We start from the raw sequence: 21,727 nt of genomic DNA, 5'->3' as shown, positions 1-21,727 counted from the left end.
TCAATCCCAGAGGGCATGTTCAGCCCTCTTCCTTATCATCACATCCTGCAGCAGCAAAAGGTCACATTTCTAAACTCCTGACAGACTAAAATACCATTCTATAACATACAGCTAAAGATCAAGAAATGAACACAGAAAACCACTGTTTCTGTTACAGAGTCCTTTGATTTGGGCATCACAGAGATTCTTAGCAGACATGTCTAGCGGATGAATGTAATATAATGGGTCTTTCAGTGCGTATCATAATGCAAGTGGGGTTGTGGTCATATTGTGCATTACATTTAAATCACATTAAAGAGAACTACTGCTACCGTCTCAGGCATTAATTCCACGGCTTTCACGTGTTGTTGACTGAACAAGTTCTTCAAAGAACTTTGTCAAAAAGGCAGAAAAGATTTTGAACACGACTGAGTCGCCAGTCAGCGCCTTGAACACATTCAGCGTGCTGCAGCTTGCCGTTTTATTTTTAAATCAGACAATGACCCACAGCAAACAAGCTAGATGCAGACTGTTTGCAAACTTCTTAGTCTAATCCATTTCAGACTCTGCCACCAATGCTGCCAATTACCATCACGGAGCCAACAAAGTTATATCATCACATGGAAATGTTTGTCATTTTAAAAAGGCTTTGAAAATGAATAGCAAACACAAAGGCTCTGCCTCCAGAAGCAGGAGTTAGAAAAGATGGATGGATACATACACTGGAGAAAATTGGGGGGGGGGGGGGGGGGGTTTAAAAGTTATACAGCAAACCCAAAACAACCGCAATACAAAACCAAAGATATAAACTAAAAGTTGAGCCTGAAGACACCCTTTAACAATTCACTTTCCTTGTGCTGTCTTTCATGAGCTGGGGAAAGAAATATATAAATTAAGTGGAAAAAACTCAAATCCACATTCAGGTATTGATGTAAAGGTTTGTTCCATAATACCAGAAAAGCGGTTCATCTGCTGGGTGGGGGGACAAGCCACAGCTCTTCATATTATTCTCCAAGCAGACCAGACCGCGTAAGAGCAGCATTTCAGTTTATTGTGCGTCCAAACTGCCTGGACTCAGTTTGAATCCTCAATCCTCCTGAAAACTGCAAGGAAGTTCTTGCCTCCATTTCTTTGGACTTTCTTTCCTTCCTCTGTACAGGTACCCAGTCGACTCACAATGACGTCACCGACCTGTCAAAATAAGGTCAAACACTACTACATTATCACACTCACCTAAAGTTTTGCTTGTGACAGAGTTTATTCACACCATCTGTTAACTTATTATCACCACCGTAGTCTTTATTATTATACTGAAGTATGTTAACTGTAAAAAAGTAAACTAAACATAACTTACTTATGCTGGTTATGCTCAGTGACGTAAACATGACTAGTACAACATTTCAGAAAATATGCTTATTTACTTTCTTTGTGAGATAGTGAGGTTAGGGGTGGGTTTTCTAACCATCTTAGAATAATATGCAAACATTAGCATGTCAGAATAACAGGCAGTTTTTCTGCATGAATGCTGTATAAGCTTTGGCTTCTTGTCTGCTGGCTGCAACTTCATCTATTATACAGACGAGAGAGGAATGTTTCTCATCAAACTAAGAAAGTGACAAAAAGCATTTATCCCAAAATGTAGAAAGAAATGCAAATCACTAGTTTGACTTCCTTTCCCCCAATGAGCAGATGAACAACATATGCTGTTGTCAGGACCTGCAGACGCACGGACGAAAAGCGGCTCGTCGACCTACCAGCTCTTCATCGGAGACACGTGTAAACAGTGGATGTTCTGTGAAATGCTTCACCATCCAGACGTGCACTTCCTCCACATCCGTCATGGTATACACCAAGCCCTGACATGGCCAGACAAACACATGGAGGTTATTAACACAGTTCTGTGAAATTAAAAAAAAAAACAAGCTAACAAAGCTTCCCTGGCTATCGAACACAAAACAAACTGTAGCATTTGCCAAAACAAACAAACAAACAAAAAAAAGATTAAAGCTAACTAATTTTTTTTCCCCCCTTTCTCAGTCAACATTTCAGCTTTGGAGATAAATGGTTTCTTCACCTCTGGAGAGTAACACTCCTCCCTAAAAAGATAAAAATAACCTACAGACAACATGGAGGTTAATCACCTGTGTCACTGAGGTTTACTTTGGAGGTTGGACAGATAACATTTCTGGAACAAGGACTTCTTAGAAAACTCAGCATGGGCACACATGTGGTTTTGTTTCAGAGAAGACAGGTTGAGGGACTGCGTGCCTGTTGTCATTGCTCACAATCACGTTAATCACACCTGTTTACTCTTTCAGGTGCAGTGTGGTTCAAAAGATATTCTCTAATAAACAACAGGCTTGGGTTTGTTTTGGCATGAAACTGCCTCTATAAATGAGTGTTTTCTTCACAGCCTCTATGCCCACCAGCACAGCTATGGCTGCATACTAATGATGAAGGCCCTAGTAGACACACACACACACACACACACACACACACACACACGAGGACACACACACACACCTTAGACACAGGCTTTCCATTGTTCCCAACAACCTCCAGCACTTGCGTCTTGTTCAAGTCCCACCGCGGCTCTGACAGCTCTGACAGGCAGAAGCGGTTTGCAGATGTGTGCAGAAGTCAACCAGCTGCAGGCCACACCGGCTGCTCAATACAATATTGTACACTGCAATCGACTGATAAAATGATGAGGAGAGAGCCAATCTGTTGTGCAACAATTAACTCGTTTTGAGATGTTTTTGTGTTGTTACATCTATGAGGGCAGCCAATCCTCCAAAATCCAATTCTCCTTCACTTTGTGTGTTGAGGTTGTGAATAAAGTCTCAGTAGCAGCTACGTAAAAACCTCTGAAAGCATAACTGAAACTGCAGTATCTTACACTGTATATTTTTTAACCCATCCCATTAAAAGCTCAAAACCAACAACAGCTCTATCATACTAACAGGTTTGACTTCCTGTGTAGCCAAAGCCTGATATGTCCACGGCTCCATTATTGTCTAAAAACTACTAAAAACAAGCATGAGCCACACCGCCGTGCTGGCTGACTTGTTCCTTTATTGCAATGAGAGTGAGAACTTTGAGTAATTTTAAGTCAAGCCACCGTCCCGTTTCTGGAAGTACTTCAGCCACCACGTATGTATTAGTCCGCATTTGACATTAGTCCCCAACAAATGGTGACTATTTATTGCAGTCTGAGCAATGTTTTTGAGCTATTTATGTTATAAAAAAAATCTGCCTTTCTTTCTTTCTTTTTTTTTTTTTTAAGATTAACTGATTAAACTTAAGTCTAAGAAATGTCAGTCTCACAGTTTGAAATTGAAATTTCTTGCTCAGCTGAAAGGTATTCCATTTAGAACAATCTGTATGTCTTTATGTCTGAAACCACTGAATGTTTGGAATTTTTGCCTAATAAACACCTCTGAAAAATATCAAACTCATTGCTAATTAAACATCTGTGGATCCACCAGCCTTACGGATGTACGTACCCCGACTCTCAGCGTGTAGGCATATTCTGCCAACAGTGTGGGACTAATGATCCTCCATTTGTGCTTGGTCTTCTTAAAGTGAGGGTCAGGGAAGAGGAAGAACATCTTACTGAGCTGAAAGACACACACATAAACAAACACAAAGATTTTTTTTTTTATTATTACTTTAAATCAGTGTCATTCCCTCACAAACTTACTATTTCTATCTACTTTAATGCTATGCTCCTAAAATGTATGAAACTTGTCACTTAAATGTGGGCCCCACGTTATATTTTTGTGGTTTGTTTTTAGGCTCCGCTGACTGCCAAACTGGAATTTCCCTCCTGGATTTTTTTTTTCCTTTCTGTGTCTCTATCTTTGACCACAAGTGAAGGCTCCATTGATATTAGTCTGGCTGACAAATTCAAAACCACTGCGGTACCTTTTCATTAGTTAAAATAAATAATGTCAGGTACAGACAGAGAGAGACGTGGGGATAATCACTGGGGACTGCTGCCGCCTAGGGGCTGACGGAAGATGGAAAAACCTTCACACACTGAATTATTTTTGGGTTACAAAACATAGAAATAGTAGCAGTAGTGGTAGTAGTAGTAGTAGGGGAGGGGAAAAAAGCATTTCAGGCCTCTTAAAAATGCTGTTTCAACACTCGAAACACATCATGCATGTAAGAAGGTCTGGGTATAGATTTTGAGAACTACTGGGTGGTCCCTTAGTTCTCCTGTTCAAAAACCTGGGTATGCAAGGGAGACGACAACTACAGCTACAGCAAGCTGCAGCTAAAGAAATGTTCACCTCCAGTGAATAAAACGAGTCAACAGATGCGGTTCATGAACAGGATAAAGGCAGCGCTGCCATGTGCAAAATAAAGCAGCTTAATGCAAAACCAAGCCAACCCTCACTTTCCTCTCAAATGTTTCTACTCTCAGCTTGGCAAGAGGCCTCAACTCGGGCTGTGCAAACATATATTGTTTAAAATGACCTGAGACAGCATATTAAAATAATTATAAAAGATTAAATAAATCCATGCACTTTTACATGAAACACATGTATGATTTGCATCCATAAAATGTGTCAGTTTTCCAGCAATTACTCTCCCGTGTTTGTCTTTTAGTTTATACCAGCTCAGGGCATTTGAGGTGAAGTTTCTTATCCAGGGTACCTAAATTAACCCTGGTACACTAAGCCCACTGTATAAACTAATGCCAGTTTCAACAAGTCACAGATTACCTCAGCTAATTGGAACGGATAAGTGGCGTCTTGCAGTGCTTCACACTCAGCTGATGTGATGCCTTGTGTGTCAATCAATGACCCCATTGTTGTGAAATCCTGGATTTATTGAGCAATCCCTACAAATTAATTCAGTCCATATGTTAAATACGAGGAAATCGATTATTTTCATTCAGAAACATTATGCCTGCGTACTCTAGCCAGGAGAGACTTTCAGCTTTAGTTTAATTGTATTGCAGGCCCAGTCAGATGAGCTATTACAGAGCTGCAGACTTTTTGTGTGCTCCAATTCAGCTCCAATTAACGTCATATATGTGTTATTTCTACATAAAATCGAGTACATAAAAGGTCAGCTGAAGTTTACAAAAAAATGCGCCTCCAGTCGTGGGGCAGTCGTGGATCAGCGGTTAGGGTGTCGGACCCGTAACCGGTGGATCGCTGGTTCGATTCCCCGTCCCGGTGTCCATGGCTGAGGTACCCTTGAGCAAGGTACCTAACCCCCACTGCTCCCCGGGCGCTGCACGCGGTCGCCCACTGCCCCGGGTTTGCTGTGTGTGTGTGCACGTCACTTGGGTGGGTTAAATGCAGAGAACAAATTTCGTTGGAGTGAGTTCCCTCCAATGACAAAATATGTCACTTTAATCTTTAATCTTAATCTTTTTACCACACAGCTTTAGTTTGTAAAGATGGTGTGCTGTTTTTATTCTTAATGTAATAAACAGTCGTGAAAAATCAAACTATTTCTGTTAATGCCATTATCACGCTGATTTCAGAGAGTGCCGTGAACACAGCACACCTCCCCTGCCTTTATTAGCAGTTTTATTTTGATAACCCACGACAGTCAAACAGATAGGGCAGGACCAGGAGCAGAACCAGGCTCCTTGTCTGCCCGGTTTCAGTCACTCTGACCTTTGCTAACGCTGACAAAAACTACACGACCTACTGATGTGTGGAAATGCTCTGATACAATTTTTCCTTCCTGATATGATTTTGACAAACCTGAACCTGAATCTTGGTTGATAATGAGCACCGATCTGATACCAGCGTGTTATATATATATACACATCATAACACACTGGAATAATCTGGAATGAAGTCGTCGCCTTCTCTCGCCAAGAAAAAAAAAAAAAAAAAAACACACGAGGAGAGAAAAAAACGAGCTATGATATTTAAAGAGAAATGAGGCGTCCAACTAATGCATCAGCCTGATGACATGAACATCTGACCACAGCTGGATGTCAGTTGGCTTTAACAGCTGTAGAGCCTTTTGACGGACTAAAGGCATATGGTTACCACTGCAAACTGGTGCCTGCTGTTTAACAAAGAGCAAGACATGAACAACAAGCTGCATTCTGTGTTTATGCTTCTCGGAAGCGCAAGAACCGTTTCTACTATGATGATTATGTTGTCATTAAAATACTGGAAATTATTTATTATGTTTCAGCAAAAAAAATGGAAATAATAGAACATATCAAATCTCTCACTCAGGAATTCTAAGCCTCACACGTGACTGAACAGAGATGACGACAAATGATGTGAAACTTGTTTCCTGCTGACAGACAGACTGACTCTCGCTCTGATTTTAATTGCATCTTCAAGAAAAGTTAACATAAACTCAACTCACAAATCATAAACTGTGACAGAACCAAAAACACAAAAAAACTAATTTCCAGTCAACTGCCTCGAATGTCTGTTATTTCTTTCCTTTTAGTTTCTATTTGCTCAGGTGTGATGATGGTGTGAAGTCACTTTTTTTTTTTTTTTAATTGTCCAGGTGTTGAGAAAACTATCGCTGGGATTCACCGTCTCCACCCCACAACAGAAATGGACAGAATGTAGTCTCTTACTGGACTGAAAAATGAAATTTAAAGTTGTCACGGGTTCAACAGTTTTCCAGTGAAAACCGTTCATAGTAATGTCTTTGGATTAAACAGGGTATTGATTTTTTCCAGACTCTTGAAAGAGATGCTTGTAGAACAGGATGTTGGGTGTAATAAAACCTTTAGGGTCTGTCCCACTCCTGCCTACACAACCCATCGGGGATCAGACCGGCTTATCGCTGGAAGAGAGCATTTTGTATCACTTAGACATATTTACAGTAAACACGTTTGCTTTTCTGACAAATGTATAAACATGTGTAAACATTGTATTACTGGATATAATTAAGAAGCACAACAGTTAAACATACACGACTTAATCTTGTGGATTAGTTAAACAAACCATCCATTGTGCTGGCTGTGTGCTGGCCTGTATTAACATTTATATGATGGTCACTGAGAATTCTTGATTCCTATTGGCTGGAAGGTGTTGACTGATGTTGATGAATGCGCCACATGAGGTAAAGACAGCCCATTGGTTCATTTCCCTTTCACTATTCCGTGAAAAACATCAGCGCTGAGATGTCTCCTTTTCTAACTAAATGTGAGGTGTGTGTGACTTAAATATTGAAAAAACAAAAGTAAAAAAAAAAAAAAACATTACAAACAACTACCATTTAACAGGTTCTGATACCAATGTAAACAGAAGACTATGGAAATAATATAACAAATATCTAAATCTAACTTATTTGTACTCGTACTTTGAAAGGGTTGAAAATTATGATTCTTAACTGGGTCATTTTATGTAGTCAGGGACAATTATTTGCAACATTGTGAGGAGGACAACACTGCAAACTGTCGGGACCAAAAGTTCCTGGAGGGAATGACTCCCTGTGCACGTGCAAACCTACCTGTCCTTTAGTAAAGAAGTTGGGGAGGTACTTCATGGCGTTGCTTCGAATGCAGGCGATGTTCTGGTAGCTCCCAGGCTCTGAGGCCCGCAGTGACTGGATACGATCCCGGACATAATCGGACACTTTCACTCGGATCTCCATGCCCAGGATGAGCTTGTCTGGGAAAAGTGGAGACAACTCCACTGTGTGAAGATAAGGACATGAACAATCAGCACAGAGCAGAACTAGGACCTGTAAGAACTGTATGTGGTCGGAGCAGCAACACACCTAAAAGCCCCCCGTATCCACATCCAATGTCTGCAAACTCAACACAGTGAGTCTCCGTCCCAGAAGGGCTGCCGGTGAAGAAGTCTGGATACAGCTCGGACCAGTTCATGTCCTCAGGACACACAGGGCTGAGGAGGAAAGGGGGGAGGTTTTCACTGTCTTTATGGTGAAGAAAACTTTTTACATGGCTACATATCACCAGAGTGAAGAGAGCAGCTACATTCATATATGCACAGCTGACAACAACAGTGTACGTGAGCAGGCGGTGACAAAGAACAGGCATCAAACATGGACATCACTCACTAATCAAACGTGTGGTAAGCCATCGGGTTTGAATGGGCTCGCTGTCTGTAGTAACGCTTCTGCGGCATTGACAAACTCATGATGGACGAAAATAAAGACGTTACTCCCCCAGAAATGATCAGACCGCCTCGTAATTGTTAAATAAACCCCTTGTGAACTTTAACTCCCAGACAGTCACGTTTATTTCTCGTTAGACTACGAGAAGTTTAGTGTCGCGGCGTTTTTGCGTCATCACCAAGCGTCCCCGAGGTTGCCAGGTTTGTTGAAAGCAAAGAGAGCCGTACTTCACACAGGTTTTCTCTCTCTATGTGTCTGTGTTTAATTCTACACTATATATTTAAAAGCGGTGCTATAATGTAGATTAAATCATTACAACTTACTCGCTTCTGTTCTTGTTATATTATCTGCTGACTCGCTATTAGCCTACTTATGCAGAACTGCGACTTTTTATCATAGGTTGTTGTACGTTGTGATAGGCTTGTTAAATCTGAGTAGTAGTAAAGCAAATAAATTAAATAGCATAGTTACATAAAAGTCTGGGAAGTAAACTTAATTTCAAGTAGTCTATTTTTTTCCTTGTTTCTTGCTTGAGTGACCTACTCAGTATAGGTACTATGAGGAAGTTTAATTTTTAAGTTTATAAGCAAAACTGCTGCTATCAAGTAAATCACATAAGCCTAGTGGGAAAAGTAGGCCGAGGTATATAACACATTCGTGCGATACAATGGAAATAGTTAAGAATAATGCAAGCAAGTTAAAAAAAATTGTGGTTAATTGCAGTACATTAATAAACAAACACTTATGCTGTGTAATGAAGCTACACGCTGTGGTATATGCATAAATCCATGTGTGATGGGAGAGTCTGTGCTTTTTATTTTGCCGCTGTTAAAATCAAATGATTCCAATAGAAATTGCAGCCCAACCACCATTGAATATCAAGAATACAGAGTTTGGATAATTTAGCAGGAAATAAGCAAAGTGCTCTTATCCTAAAAATGTTAGAATTTCCCCAGTGGATCATATATACTTCAACAGCAAAGCCTCAAAGCAACAGCCAAGTTTGTTTTACACTCTGCAGGATGGAACTTCACCTCACGGGTCCAAACAGCCACACAGCCTGTTGTAATTGTCGCTGTGTTGTGTATTAAATGGAAATACTTCAGTTGTTCCCCCTGGGTGTCTTCTGCGTCACCTCTAATATCCTTTTCAACCCAGTCTGTTGAGAACAAGGTGACACATTATGGTCCCCTCCTGGTGCGAGGCTGCATGCATACACAGAAGTCTGTCTGCTGTAAACTGAGCTGTGTCTCTTGTCCCTCTCCATCCTTAGGTATGAGATTTATTCGTTTTTGGGACACAGTTGTTTTTCTGATTTTCTGTCCAGCTTTTTTCCCAGGTTTTCTACATTTGATAGTTGACAGTGAGGAGAGACTGAGGAAAATGACATGCAACATAACACTTTGAATGTATTTAAACTCAAGATTTGTGTTGTTTGATTTCTTGCACAGTAATTTGCTAAATGCTGGTTTGTACAAATAACTTGTTCAAAGAAACTGAAATTCCTGCAGAGACATCATCTCAGTCATCAGCATGCATGATAAAGAAAAACAACAGTAGAATAACATTCATATTTTTATTTGAACTTTAATTTACTGCTGTATTTAAAATCTCGCCCTTTGTTTCTATCATCTGTCTTCATAACTGATCTCAGAATGCTGAAATCATTCTCACCTGCATGTACCTGCATGTTTTGCCTGAGGTACAGCACCATGTTAGCGCCACATGAGTGGCGATGAGTGAGGTTAGCCTTAAGGTAAGGATTTAAAATGCAAAAAACCCAAAACAAAATAAAAACTGCAACAGCATTCATGTTGAAGTTTGATAATCCAAACTGTAATATGTGTTAACAGGAAACGGTATGAAGTGTACTATTCTTACAACAACATCTGAGTACCACAGAGGACATTAAAATGATATAGAATGAAATAAACAAATATCTGCCAGTGAAATCAGTTGGCATGTGAGATGAGTGTTTTTATTCAGTTGTTTTTACCAATATTTGAACATAGCTGCATTCATTTATTTGATTTGCGTAATCCCAACAGGAAAAATTAAATCCGCATATACAGATTTGTATGTTCTGATGTTTGTTTTCAAGACAGATTTGCTAAAAGATCCAGCAAAATACCAAAGTTTTCCTCTGAGATCCACAAAGTCTTTATTACAAGATGTGAATCGTACTTTAAGGGTATATTTTAAGCAATTGTGTCATGTATCAAAGTTTTATTGGGCATCTTAATGTCTGATTCATCCATGCTGCTGCTTCAAGTGAAAATCTACCAGACTGTAGTGGACCCTCAGGGGTATGTTGAATAAATTAGTGAGGGGGTGAGGTCATTAGATAAGTAGGATTACAGTGATTTTCACCATCGTGCTCTCTATTCAAAATCCAATTCAAACATATTAACATTATTTTTATTTTTTCTTTAGAAAGCAAACCTGTAACAGTTCAATGACATTTCATAACAGTAGTCAAGGTGCTAGAAAATGGTCAAGAGCTTTAAAAATCAAAGCTTTTTGTTTTTCAAAATGTACTGGTGTACATTTTTCTTATTTGTCTTATTTTCAATGTCTGAGTCCTTAAAGACTCATAAAACTGCAATGTGCTCCCTTTGCCAAAATCTGAGAAATATTTCTATTGTCCACTCTGACCCAAAGGAGAATCTGCAAGAAAAATACAAGACTAGAAGTTAACGGCAGTGATAATGTGACAAATTAGGATTTCTTTTTTATTATTGTTATTATTAATCCCAGTCACTCCTTAATCATGGGAGCATTTTATGTCTGTATAACCCAGCCTCATACAGTGGTCACCCTCATGACCACCTCCTGGTTGGCACGGTGAAGGTTGTTGGGTCTTAACTGGCTGAGGATGTGCAAAATAGTGTAGCGGCAGTGGTGGCTGAGAATAGTCCTGACATGTCGACCCGCCCTCCGCCTGCTGTCTGTAACAGTGTGAGCAGAGTTCCTCTCAGTACGACCTTTACTGTTGGAGCTGATGGGGTCGTCCAAGTCCTTCGCTTTCTCATAATTCAGCACTTTCCACTGCTGGTTCACCGCCTGCCAGCGCTTAAAGATCCGGTACACAGATGATCCTTCGTGGATTATAAGTCCTGGGCATAAAGAACAAAGGTTAGGGGAGGTCAGAAACAGGAAACGCAGTTATATATACACAAACAGTTGTTTATTTATTGAGAATTAGGAGGTACTAAAAGGTTGAAGGTACAGAGTTTATAGAAACTGTATATTCTCAAACATTGTCATTGCAAGCACGTTACCACATTGGAGTTAGCATTTAGCTCAAAGAATTGCTGTGGTTAAGTGCAGTCTCACAGAGCTGCTAGCATGGCTGCAGACTGTCAGTCTTGTTAATAAGATGTGTAAAAAAAAGACGTGTTAATTGAAAACCAAACTATTAACGCTTTATTTACAGGGTCTCTAATTTTCTAATGATTTTCTGAGTAATTTCCTGGAAAAAAAAGTGTAATTTTGTGCTAACTACAGGGAAATGGGGAATTTCCTTGAAAGAGCTGTTCCATTTAAACCAAAATAAGTATTAATTCATCATTAATTTGTGATGAAAAGCATTTGTATACATATATATGTTGAATTGTGTGTTTACTTTTCCATGCTGAGCTGACCTGTTGGGCACGTAGGCTACCAAAACACTCTCTGATAGAAATTAGTTGGAATGAATCAGTTGCTGTACACATACCATTAAAAACTATCTCGACATTCCTGGAAATTATTAGGAAATCACGGACATGTGAAATACAGTGTTACCACATTATGTCAAAGTGACCTCGAAACTTGTTAATATGCCCAACAGCCACCAGTGAAATAACACAGCGCGGCAGCCTCGATGTCTGTGTTTTACCTATACAAACTATGTCCATGAAGCCATACATGCCGTAGCATATCTGGAAGAGAAGGTCCTGCCGCTGCCATTTGGCTGAGGGGCTGAGAGAGGACCACACCAACCAGGAGATACTGGCTATGAGGAACAGAGATCCCAGGATGATGGCTGCAATCTGCACCCTCTCGATCACAGTCAAAGAGATGGCCTGCCACTGGAAAAAAGACACAAAAAGAGACTGAAACCCTCTAGACCTTGTAGTGTACATTGCGCAATACTTCTTGATCACGTGAGATGCTGTAATAGTGAAGGGTTTGTCTCAGTTTCTGAAAAAAAAAAAAAAATCAAAATCTTTATCAATCAAGTGATTGCACGAAACTGTGCCTCTAAAGAGCACCTCACATTCAAGTCAACATTTCATGTCCAGAGTGTAATCAGTGGGCTTCGCAGGGACTGAAACACAGCTGAGAATAGAGGCAATAATGAACTTCAGCAGTTCTTTTTGCCTCATTTATCCGTAGCAGGCAAATTATATAAACCAGTCTATCTTAAGTCAGTAAATTTAAATTTTTCTGTCTTAAAATCTAACAAATGATGCCACTGGTTTCACATCAAGCACATTCTAGAGACAATTATACCACAAAACAAAGTTAAAGCAATGCCAACAGCTTGTTGAGATGGATGAAACCATGTGTCACATGGTCCACACTCTGGACATTACACAGATAATAAAAACCTGTTAAATCAGACCGCTCTTAAATGAATTAAGCCATTTTGCAGATACTACATCACATCAAGTCTCCAAAAACATTCCACTGTTTCAGAGAAGCCATGATTGTCCGATCGACAAGCGTGTGATCTGATATTATCTCTGCTCCAGCATTCAGAGGCTGAAATCGTTTGCTGATCCTGTCTGCTCGTCTGCTGTCCATGTGCCACACACATTGTTTAAACTGGGTGCCAGTTCTTTGAAATGTGTTCCTGGCATCTTCCTATAAGTTCATCTTCACTTTCTTCTTCTTCTTCTTCTACTCTTGTCTTTAAAAACAATATAAATAGCTCTGTGGAAACTGAGACTGGCATCTCGCTCTTTCGTCTGTCGGCAGCAATGTGGAAGTAAAGAGCCTGTTGTCGGGAATCAGCGCTGACTGGATAAAATTTCATTAAATTCACATAAAGATCTAATGTGATTAATATGCTTTTCATTCAACTTATGGAGCTCACAGACAGACAGACAGACAGACAGACAGACAGATAGATAGATAGATAGATAGATACTTTATTGATCCCGAGGGAAATTCAAGCTCTTTTAACTGTTTCTCCCACAGTACCCACATACCTGCAGTGGGTTTTTGGTGCTGATGGCCAGGACTTGGTACTTGAAGTAGCAGAGCTCACAGCTCCAGGAGCCCCTCTCACTGATCCAGCGGATAAGGCAGGACTGGTGGGTACAGCGCACAGAGCCGTCACAGCGACAAGGGCTCAACAACTCCCCCTGCAGGACACAAAGAGCAGCTGCATGGGATGCACAGCATTCACAGAGGACGCTGGGTGTTCCAACTGTTATTGAATCTGTTTCACAACTTGACTTTAAAAAATAAAGATAAAGGTCTTTATGATGAATAGACCGACTTGGGAATCTCCAGCCTGGACAATATTACAGTCACATTTTATCTCCTGACAGTATGGTTTGAGGGTATGGCGTGTGCTGTCGTCTCTGCCTTGAAGCTGAGGATTTAAAAAGACAGGTGACACTCTTGATCAAGAACCAACAGATATGATCAATATGAAACAATGCTGCATGTATGCAAATGACACGATAATATGTGACATAGTAACTCTAGAAAGGTTAAACATTAGAAAAACGGGTCTGTTTTTTGTGGTGCACCCCATCATTATGGCAAAGTGAACAGAAATTTGAGGAAAAAGTGCCACTGCAAAGGGCAAATTTAATTCGTTTTTTTTGGTTTTTTTACCCAACACATCTTATGTTTAGCTGAATATGATGTTAGTCTGTGTGTTTCATATATTGACAGTCGAGGTGCAGCGCTGGTATTTGTCAGAGAGAGAGAGAGGATCACAAACTGGCATGACATAATAGTGACGAATTGCACATGATGTCAAAAAGCTCTGTCACAGACTAGTTTTGTCGTATAGTATATGGACCTTTCTTTTAAAAATGTTCAATCGACCGCCAATCTACTGCTATTTTTATGTTTCTTTGAGTCCACTGGATCAAACCGGCGCAGCTCTTTTATCTTCAGTTGTTGTGAGACTGAGCGACGTCGGCCTGTTTACAGGGTATATTTGATACAGTCGATACAAATGTGATCAAATTAACTCTAAAAGTGGCACTTTTGCTCTGCTTGGTGCTTCAACATAAAACCTCTCTCGCTTTTTCAGTCACTGATAAGTTTGCATCGATTAACCTCACAGTGTTGAACTGTTTCCATCAGTAGTTTCCACTTTCTGTCCTTTGCTTTTACTTTGCACCACCGATGAAGAATTTTTAAAATGTATTTATTTATTTTTACAGCTGTTATAACTCCGTGAGCAGTTTCACAAAACAATCATCTAATTGCGCTTGGCTCAGTCCAGATGAACATTTGGGATGAGATTTTTGGAGCGACTCCCAGCTTGTCACACTTGCAGAAATAACTAGAGTCAATGCAGGCCAGAATTCCTGAGAAAAAACTTTTGGCAGTTGATCCTCCTTGTTTATAATTTTATCATAGCTATTTAGGGTCTCATTAATATGAAGATATTTCAAGCATCCTGCACTCTGAATAGATAGTTAGATGATGACTTGAAAGGAAAATGTCCCTGGTTGTTATGTTCACTGCTCCATATCCAGTCAGAGGATGCACATGCCTTTATATCTTCAGCTTCAGCCATTGTAAACATGAATCAAAATGTAATAAAGGCAGATTACACGACATACTTGTTTTGACACACTATCTGCTGCCTAACTCCTTCATCTGAGTAAAGTTTGCTTCTCTCGCGTCACTTTCCTGCAGCCCCAAAAGAAATCACAGGACATCTGGTGCAGGTTTTTTGTTGTCAGCGTGAGAGTCCCTAAGGCCCTCGGACTGACAACGCTCTCTCACATCTCACTTTATTTTCTGTCTTTAATTAGTTGAATATCTGGAGGGAAAACTAAAACTTTCCGAGACCTCCAGCGAAGTCTGTCTCTTCAAGGTTGATTTCATCCGCTACATTTGACGCGCTCAGACCTCCACGTCTCGCACTGAGGGCTGGCGTCAACATTTTAGAAAACAATTTCACTTAACTTTCAGCGCTTCCGCTCCCTCTGTTTTCCTTCACGTGGGTCGAAGATATTTACGTCGTATTTAGCGTGACCTTCCTGCAGCCTGAAGAAACGACTAAAGAGTTGATTCCTTGACTGAGGCTCTTTGCAACTTGAACTTGAGCTTGTGCTGCCTCCCTCATTTAAATCCCTCAGAATAATAATGAGTATAAATGGAAGACTTTTCTCCATTGCATTTTCAAAAATAAAATCATTTTGTGCATCACACTGCTGTAAGGCCTTCTTCGCTGGTTAAAGCTCCTCCTGCTTCTCCCCAGCCTATTCTTAACTGATGCCCTTCGCCTGCCCACTGCTATTTTCAGATCTCTGTTGATAGACTGAGTCCTTTTTTTAGTCTAAGTCATTCTGGGGTTTCACTTTGCATCTGAACAGACTTGATGTAGCTTTTTTTTTTAAAGAAATGATTTGAAACAGTTTGATATTGATGGTGACTCACGTCTTCATCACAAGGTTTAACTACTGAATTTGTTAATGTCTTCTGTGATGATCTCGTCCCGGTGATGTTTGTCTGGTTTATCTCAGTTTGAGTTTGGAAACTGCACTTGGAGAACAACAGAAAAACCTGCTCTACAAACTGACATGGAGGTGACACTGGTGAAGCAGAAAAAGTCATACAAAAAGATGCTACGATTTTCTTCCATACTAAGGACTAAAACTCACAATATGTCAGCCTCTGCTGCTACAGTTTTGATGATTCTTTGTCCTTTGCAAAGAATCATCAAAATTTACCCTAAATTCACTGAATTGCTTGAGTATCTGTTTAATGCTTAAAAAACTGTTTCTAAACTTGGATATTGTTTGGGGATATAATTCACTGATACTGTAGCCTACAAAATATTCTTGAATGGGTAAACTTCTCAACAGTGTCGACATTTTAACGTCTTGAGTGTTGCCTGCTGGGTTTGTTTTCCTCAGATATACAGCACGTCGATGAATTGTCACTTCTCACTTTTACTGCTTCATTTTCATGATAGCAGGAGTTTTTATGGATCCTTGCCTTCAAACAGGGTCAGTCTATTGACCTGCTTGAAAAGCTGAGGGCCCATGGACCACAAAGCAACTGTGCTGTTGAGGAGCCTGCAAGCTCCAGGAACCTGCACACATGTGCACCAGGGTCCAGCTGAACAGTTAAAAGAAAAGGATCCCACAGTAATGCCTGTTTTATTTACCTTCTCCGGCCCCTGGAAGCAGATCCGGCACTGCGGTGATCGCATCCCGCTCTCTGAGAGACTCGGGAGGGAAGCGGCGTCCAGGCCTCCTCCCTTGGGTTTGGTCTCGTCCTCATTACCTTCAAAAGCCAGGCTGCGTGGCCGGGGGTCAGAGCCGTAATATTCCTCCTCATCGTCCCTTTGAGAGCAGTTCAACGGCGGCCAACCACAGCCTCCAATGGCGAGCCCTCGCATCCTGGTCCGAGTGTCCGGGTCTGTGCCTGTGTCAGTCCTCCTGCTTGATCCAGAACGCATCAGTAGCAACACTTTGAGTTCATTGAAAAACATCCGGATCCGATACTTAAACATTCTTCAACAGCTTTACACAGACACCACTGCTTTGCGAAATAAAACAGTCCTCAGCTTATTATTGTTATTATTAAGCTGAAACATTTGATTCAAGTGTACAGTTCACATCCTATTTAATAAAATAAAAAAACAGATCTCGGTCAAAAAAGCGTGCGGAAAACATGATAGGCTATTAGATCAGCCCATAGCTCTTTGCATATCCTGTTGTTATAGCATGTGCACCGCAATCCAGCCAATGGGGAGGGATTATTTTTCATGGATGGAGGCGTTTTGTGTAGGGATTCAATGGAGGCTGAAAGCCACGAACTGAGAGGCACCGACGTTAAAGTCCGAAGGGTCCAGCAGCATCCCCTCATAGCGACATTTTCTGCCCGGTTTGTTTGTGAACATCCCGCGGTTCAGACGGGTCCTGTTGGTGCTCACGGTGAACAGGAGCTGTCCAACAAAATTCCGGGTGTCTTAGTCTTCTGCAGCCTGAAAAGGCAGCGAGGGTGCCAGAGGTGGTGGGGGGATATTAAATCCTATTAACAACTAAGTTGAAGCCGATTTATATCAGAGCTCCTCAGTCCCTGCGGGGGAGGTGAAATCACACGAGGTAACAAGCGTGCACACTTCGCTTTGTCGCGAGCCACCAAATCACCATCCAAATCTCCAGCTTCCTCTTCCGAGCTGCTGGTCTTGGTTTTTTTTTTTTTTTTTGACCTGAAAATCGAGCCTGTTTCGTCCCACACTTTCACCCCTTAAAGCAAGTCCGACGACCCGGTTTCAGAGTTACAATCCGGCAGCTTTGCATGCTGGAGATGGATGCCAAAAACAAAAAGATGAACAATAAATAAACAAACAACCCATTTCACTTGCAATGCGGGTTGTCTGCTTTTCCCCAACCATCTCTGCACCACACATCAAGACGGGGGTGACAGATGTGGATTCCTGCACAGCCACGAAATGAGCCGACGGCAGAATGCAGCCGGCCCTTCCGGGTTGTCAAAAACAACTGCAAATCATCATCATCATCATCATACCTTCATCAAATGAAACCAAGGCCCTGCGTGAATCAGTGGGACAATAAAATAGCCGTTCACATGGCAGGCTCGAGTCGAGGATCTCCGGGATGTTAAAACTTGATTTCAGCCGGTGTTCAGGCGCGTCGGGTCAAACACCTGAACTTCTCCGTGTGTGCGGTTCCACGCCGCCGCTGTCCGGTGAAAACATCCTCCCTCCGTGCGCCTGAGAAGAGCTGAGCTCCGTCCATAGGCAGGCAGGCTGGCTGAGGCTGCTGTCCAAGGTGCTGGTATTCACGTGACGTGGGGGCCACGTGCTGATATTCATGGACTGATGGTCAAAAGAAAAGAAAAAAAACAATTATTGTAAGAGACGGTCTGACTGTGTGTGTGTGTGTTTTGCCCTCTCCTGCGTGGTGTCATGAGACCAGTAAAACGGGACAAAGACACCCACTGGGGGCAATGAGCACACGGTGGATTCAGTGGATCCCCACAGGACCACAACACGATCTGTCACGTCGCTGTTTGAGAGGAGGCTGACTGCTGTCTCTTATCAGATGAACAGGCGCCTGCTTCACCATCATAAAGACAAGACTTGAGGCAGTTTGCTGAATTGGCTAAAGATATAAGCATTGTGAAATATTATCTGCAGAAAATCAACTGCCATTTCTAAAGTAAAATAAAATAAAAATAAAAAGACTTTCAAGAAGTGTTCAGGTTTATGGATTATGTGGTTTCTTGTGCATGATTTATAACATGTTTTCAGCCTGCTCCCGTCGTCCTTCACCGCAGCCAGTGGGGCAGAAAATTCTTTTGTTTAAGGGTATCAAAGTGAAATAAGTGTTAAGGAGCTGCAGGAGAGGCAAGCAATCGAGCTCATGTTTGCATTAACATTTTGCTCTAGCAGCACACGTTCACAAAAAGAATAACATCATGAAATTCTGATCTCATTTTTCTGGTTTGCAGTATTGAAAGCAATCAAAGTCAAATTTGTTTAATCCTTGAATCAATTATTGTTTCCAGGAAGTTAACACATTAAGTAAGTTAATTTGACTATTCTCCCACAAAAATCCAACAGCGATCGGTGAATATTGATCTACATGGGTCAATTCATTGACCTTAGTGGTCAGAGAGCAGTGGTAAGTATATGGATTACTTCTCAAATGAGTGCTTTATTAAAATAGAGAATAATAAAAGACTACAACAATGCAAGCTGATGAAACGCACAAAGAAATAAAGAGGTGCTCCGGCTGACTGCGCTTGGTGGAGATCTTGAGAGACTGAGGCTGCTCAGTAATGCAGAGATGATGATATGTGTTAACCTTTTTGTTTTAAGAAACTTACTTCAGCCTGGAGATTATAAATGCTTATAAGTGTACACAGTTAGCAACACACTACAGCAGGGAGGAAAACCACCTACAGGCGTAGGCTGTAGATTGCTGTGGGCTGATGGGTCCACACGTTATTACAGAGCCAGAGGGGGGTTTTATGTCCCACGTGAGCTGGTGCACCGAAGCCTCTTTGGGATAACATTGGTTTTAAGAGGAACGTCCACTAAATCTCATCCGCTCTATGAAACGAATACAAATCAGAAACGCTGTGTCAACCGATTAGTCAGCAAGGGTGGAGACAAAACTGAGAAGCTTTTGTCTTACTCTCAGCACAAACAGGAGTTGATATCTCTAAGCTAACTTCTTGTTCTTCTTCCTCCTATCATTCAGAAATGAGCACAGCTGAGTCTGTAAGTGTTTCTTTCTCAGTGCTGACATTCTTAGGGGAGCAGTGACTTGTTTTAGACTTTTGTCCCAGCCACCGAGACAGTCTGCATGCCAATGTCCCTGCACGGCATCCCCATTTCTGGCTACAAGTGCGGATACTGGCACTGACATGCACTGGGAACACAAATGTAGAAGGGACGACTGGGAAGAAAACTGTAAAAAGCACTCAAGGACTGTATCTCAAATGGAACGGCTGTGCAGGACGCATAAACTGTAACTGACAAACTGGGATTTTATTTATACACAAGCAAAAGTCAACAAATGCTTTTTTTTTTTTTCTCTGTGATCATGTGTTGTTTTCAAAGCAGGCAGACTTTATGCAGTCGGGTTGTAACCAGTGAAAATCAGCGAAGGAATCAAATTTCCACATCTAACGTCTGATCGGTTAATAGTAACTTGTATTTTCATTGCAGATTATTAGCATTAAGTCACAAACCCAAACTGCATTCAGTCCATTTCTCTGCAAAAACACACAAGCCAGGAGGCAGCAGAATGTAGACAGCCAAACGTATTATTTTTCCTTTTTCTTTTATAGTTACTACTGGTTTATTATAAATGAATAAAACAAAAAGGGGTCTTTCTGATATTTATGTTTCTGTATTAAAGGAGCAGCAATCAGAGTAGCCGTCCTATTTACGAATGTTTTCATTTTAATAATTCATTTCAATAATAATGATTTACTAATGAAAAATTCATGTCAGTACACCATGTAGCACTCATTGTATTGTTAGATTTCAGATGTTCAGTAAAGCAAAGTCCACCAGAAGGAGACAACACACAGTGGCACAAACAACATGACGAATTAAAGGCAAAACCAACATTAAGTGTCACCATCCATCCCCATCCTTGTGAGTGTGATATCACATTAACACCTTTAGCACAAACTAACCCTTGATTTATTTACCCTTGACCGTTTTTTGTTTCTCTTTGGGAACTTACACACTACAGCAGTAGTCCAACACGAGCTCATTGGTTCTGATGATACTGAGCCTCAGGCGATTGTCGCTGCACCAGGTGGTGAAGCTCTCTGCTGGCGCTCTGAGTAACCAGACTCTAAATGTTCATTTTTCTCACTGGAAATTATTCAGCGGAGTCGTACGCGTCAGCATAGCGATGATCTTCATTGTGCCAAAAAATACACTTTTTTATTATTTCAAAGTGTAATGAAGGTCCTCTTTCAATACTGATTTTCCTAGCATTTCCTCTCTTTTTGAGGGTATTGAAAATGTTTGGTTTGGTGATGTGGGAGGTGCTTCTCAGTTGAAGTGGAATTGAGTCCTGGCCTACAATGATAAGAGGAGACAAAGCAAACTTAGTGGGGCTAATCAAACATGTGGTCTTAGTAGTGTTACCACTTCTACAGTGATGCCTTAATTATACACTATTGTGTGGAAGATCACTCACCTGTGGTCTTTGTTCCAAGGTGTTCACGCAAAAAGAATCCCTGGGAAAACTGAACGCCTTTTTAAGGTTCTGGGAGATACCATATTGTTAATAGGAAAGGGGGTGAAAATGTATTGTATGTTTTCTTTCCAGGTTTCTGTCACATTATTGTATAGTAGGATATAAATTGAGAGCATGCCGGCTGTGGGAGACAAATGTAGGGGATATGTATTTTAATTCTGTTTGTAAATTGTTGTAATGTTTGATGTTAGGAGAGGGGTATATTTCCCTATGTTTGGTAGTGGCTGAGGTCCCAATCAGTGGCAGAGTATAAAAGGCTGCCAGTATTTAGGAGGGCTGGCTGTCATGAGTTCATCCACCACATGGCCATCCTAACACAAGGTTTTCACTACATCTGTCATATTGTGAACAGACACAGATGTGCATTGCAGTTTGACTGCTGTTACTACCTTTGGTGGAATAAATATGTGTTTGGAAATTAAGTTATAACCAAAATTTAGAATACTTATACCTAATGAAACTCTTTCCAATTTTATAGAAATAATAGATGAATTTAATGTGTATAAGTGCTGGTAGATGTGGTAAGTATATAAATGTACAGTGTGCGTACACACATAATAGATCAGTTTATCAGAGTGTCTGTAAGCAAATATATATTTCTCTTTACTGATTCTACTGAATTATTGAGTAAATGTGTACTGAGTTTTCTGTCTATTCCACACACACTTTATCACATTTCCTTTCTTTCATTATGAACACTTGGCAATGAC

General features: G+C 40.8%; 2 protein-coding genes and 1 long non-coding RNA gene across 3 annotated transcripts; all 3 read right to left on the bottom strand.

The window, feature by feature from the left end:
• Positions 1-441: 441 nt before the first annotated feature.
• On the bottom strand, positions 442-8,205 carry mettl1 (methyltransferase 1, tRNA methylguanosine). Its single transcript, XM_046384075.1, has 6 exons — positions 8,014-8,205; positions 7,711-7,838; positions 7,441-7,625; positions 3,486-3,599; positions 1,734-1,835; positions 442-1,170 (listed from the first exon to the last, which is right to left on the bottom strand). The coding sequence occupies exons 1-6, from the start codon at positions 8,091-8,093 to the stop codon at positions 1,054-1,056; spliced, it is 726 nt and encodes a 241-aa protein (XP_046240031.1). The 5' UTR covers positions 8,094-8,205; the 3' UTR covers positions 442-1,053.
• A 2,001-nt stretch (positions 8,206-10,206) lies between these two features.
• On the bottom strand, positions 10,207-18,319 carry LOC124056529 (E3 ubiquitin-protein ligase MARCHF9-like). Its single transcript, XM_046384074.1, has 4 exons — positions 16,427-18,319; positions 13,269-13,424; positions 11,951-12,143; positions 10,207-11,186 (listed from the first exon to the last, which is right to left on the bottom strand). The coding sequence occupies exons 1-4, from the start codon at positions 16,772-16,774 to the stop codon at positions 10,873-10,875; spliced, it is 1,011 nt and encodes a 336-aa protein (XP_046240030.1). The 5' UTR covers positions 16,775-18,319; the 3' UTR covers positions 10,207-10,872.
• Positions 18,320-18,922: 603 nt separating this feature from the next.
• On the bottom strand, positions 18,923-21,241 carry LOC124057183. The gene is made up of 3 exons (XR_006843069.1): positions 20,958-21,241; positions 20,493-20,836; positions 18,923-19,345 (listed from the first exon to the last, which is right to left on the bottom strand). It is a non-coding gene; the product is annotated as an uncharacterized LOC124057183 (long non-coding RNA).
• Between the last annotated feature and the right edge of the window lie 486 nt (positions 21,242-21,727).

The sequence above is a fragment of the Scatophagus argus genome, chromosome 3, assembly GCF_020382885.2.
Source record: "Scatophagus argus isolate fScaArg1 chromosome 3, fScaArg1.pri, whole genome shotgun sequence".
NCBI lineage: Eukaryota > Metazoa > Chordata > Actinopteri > Scatophagidae > Scatophagus > Scatophagus argus.
This window is presented reverse-complemented; position numbering and strand designations above follow the sequence as displayed.

What these genes read in the sequence shown, in the direction of transcription:
- mettl1 (XM_046384075.1), bottom strand. Translation starts at nt 8,093, where the DNA reads ATGAGTTTGTCAATGCCGCAGAAGCGTTACTACAGACAGCGAGCCCAT. An exon ending in TGGATACGGGGGGCTTTTAG is followed by an intron (nt 7,626 to 7,710) that starts GTGTGTTGCTGC and finishes ATCTTCACACAG; the next exon opens with TGGAGTTGTCTCCACTTTTC. An exon ending in CCTACACGCTGAGAGTCGGG is followed by an intron (nt 1,836 to 3,485) that starts GTACGTACATCC and finishes TGGCCATGTCAG; the next exon opens with GGCTTGGTGTATACCATGAC.
- LOC124056529 (XM_046384074.1), bottom strand. Translation starts at nt 16,774, where the DNA reads ATGTTTAAGTATCGGATCCGGATGTTTTTCAATGAACTCAAAGTGTTG. An exon ending in GCTTCCAGGGGCCGGAGAAG is followed by an intron (nt 13,425 to 16,426) that starts GTAAATAAAACA and finishes TGTGTCCTGCAG; the next exon opens with GGGGAGTTGTTGAGCCCTTG. An exon ending in GCACCAAAAACCCACTGCAG is followed by an intron (nt 12,144 to 13,268) that starts GTATGTGGGTAC and finishes TCTTTTTTCCAG; the next exon opens with TGGCAGGCCATCTCTTTGAC.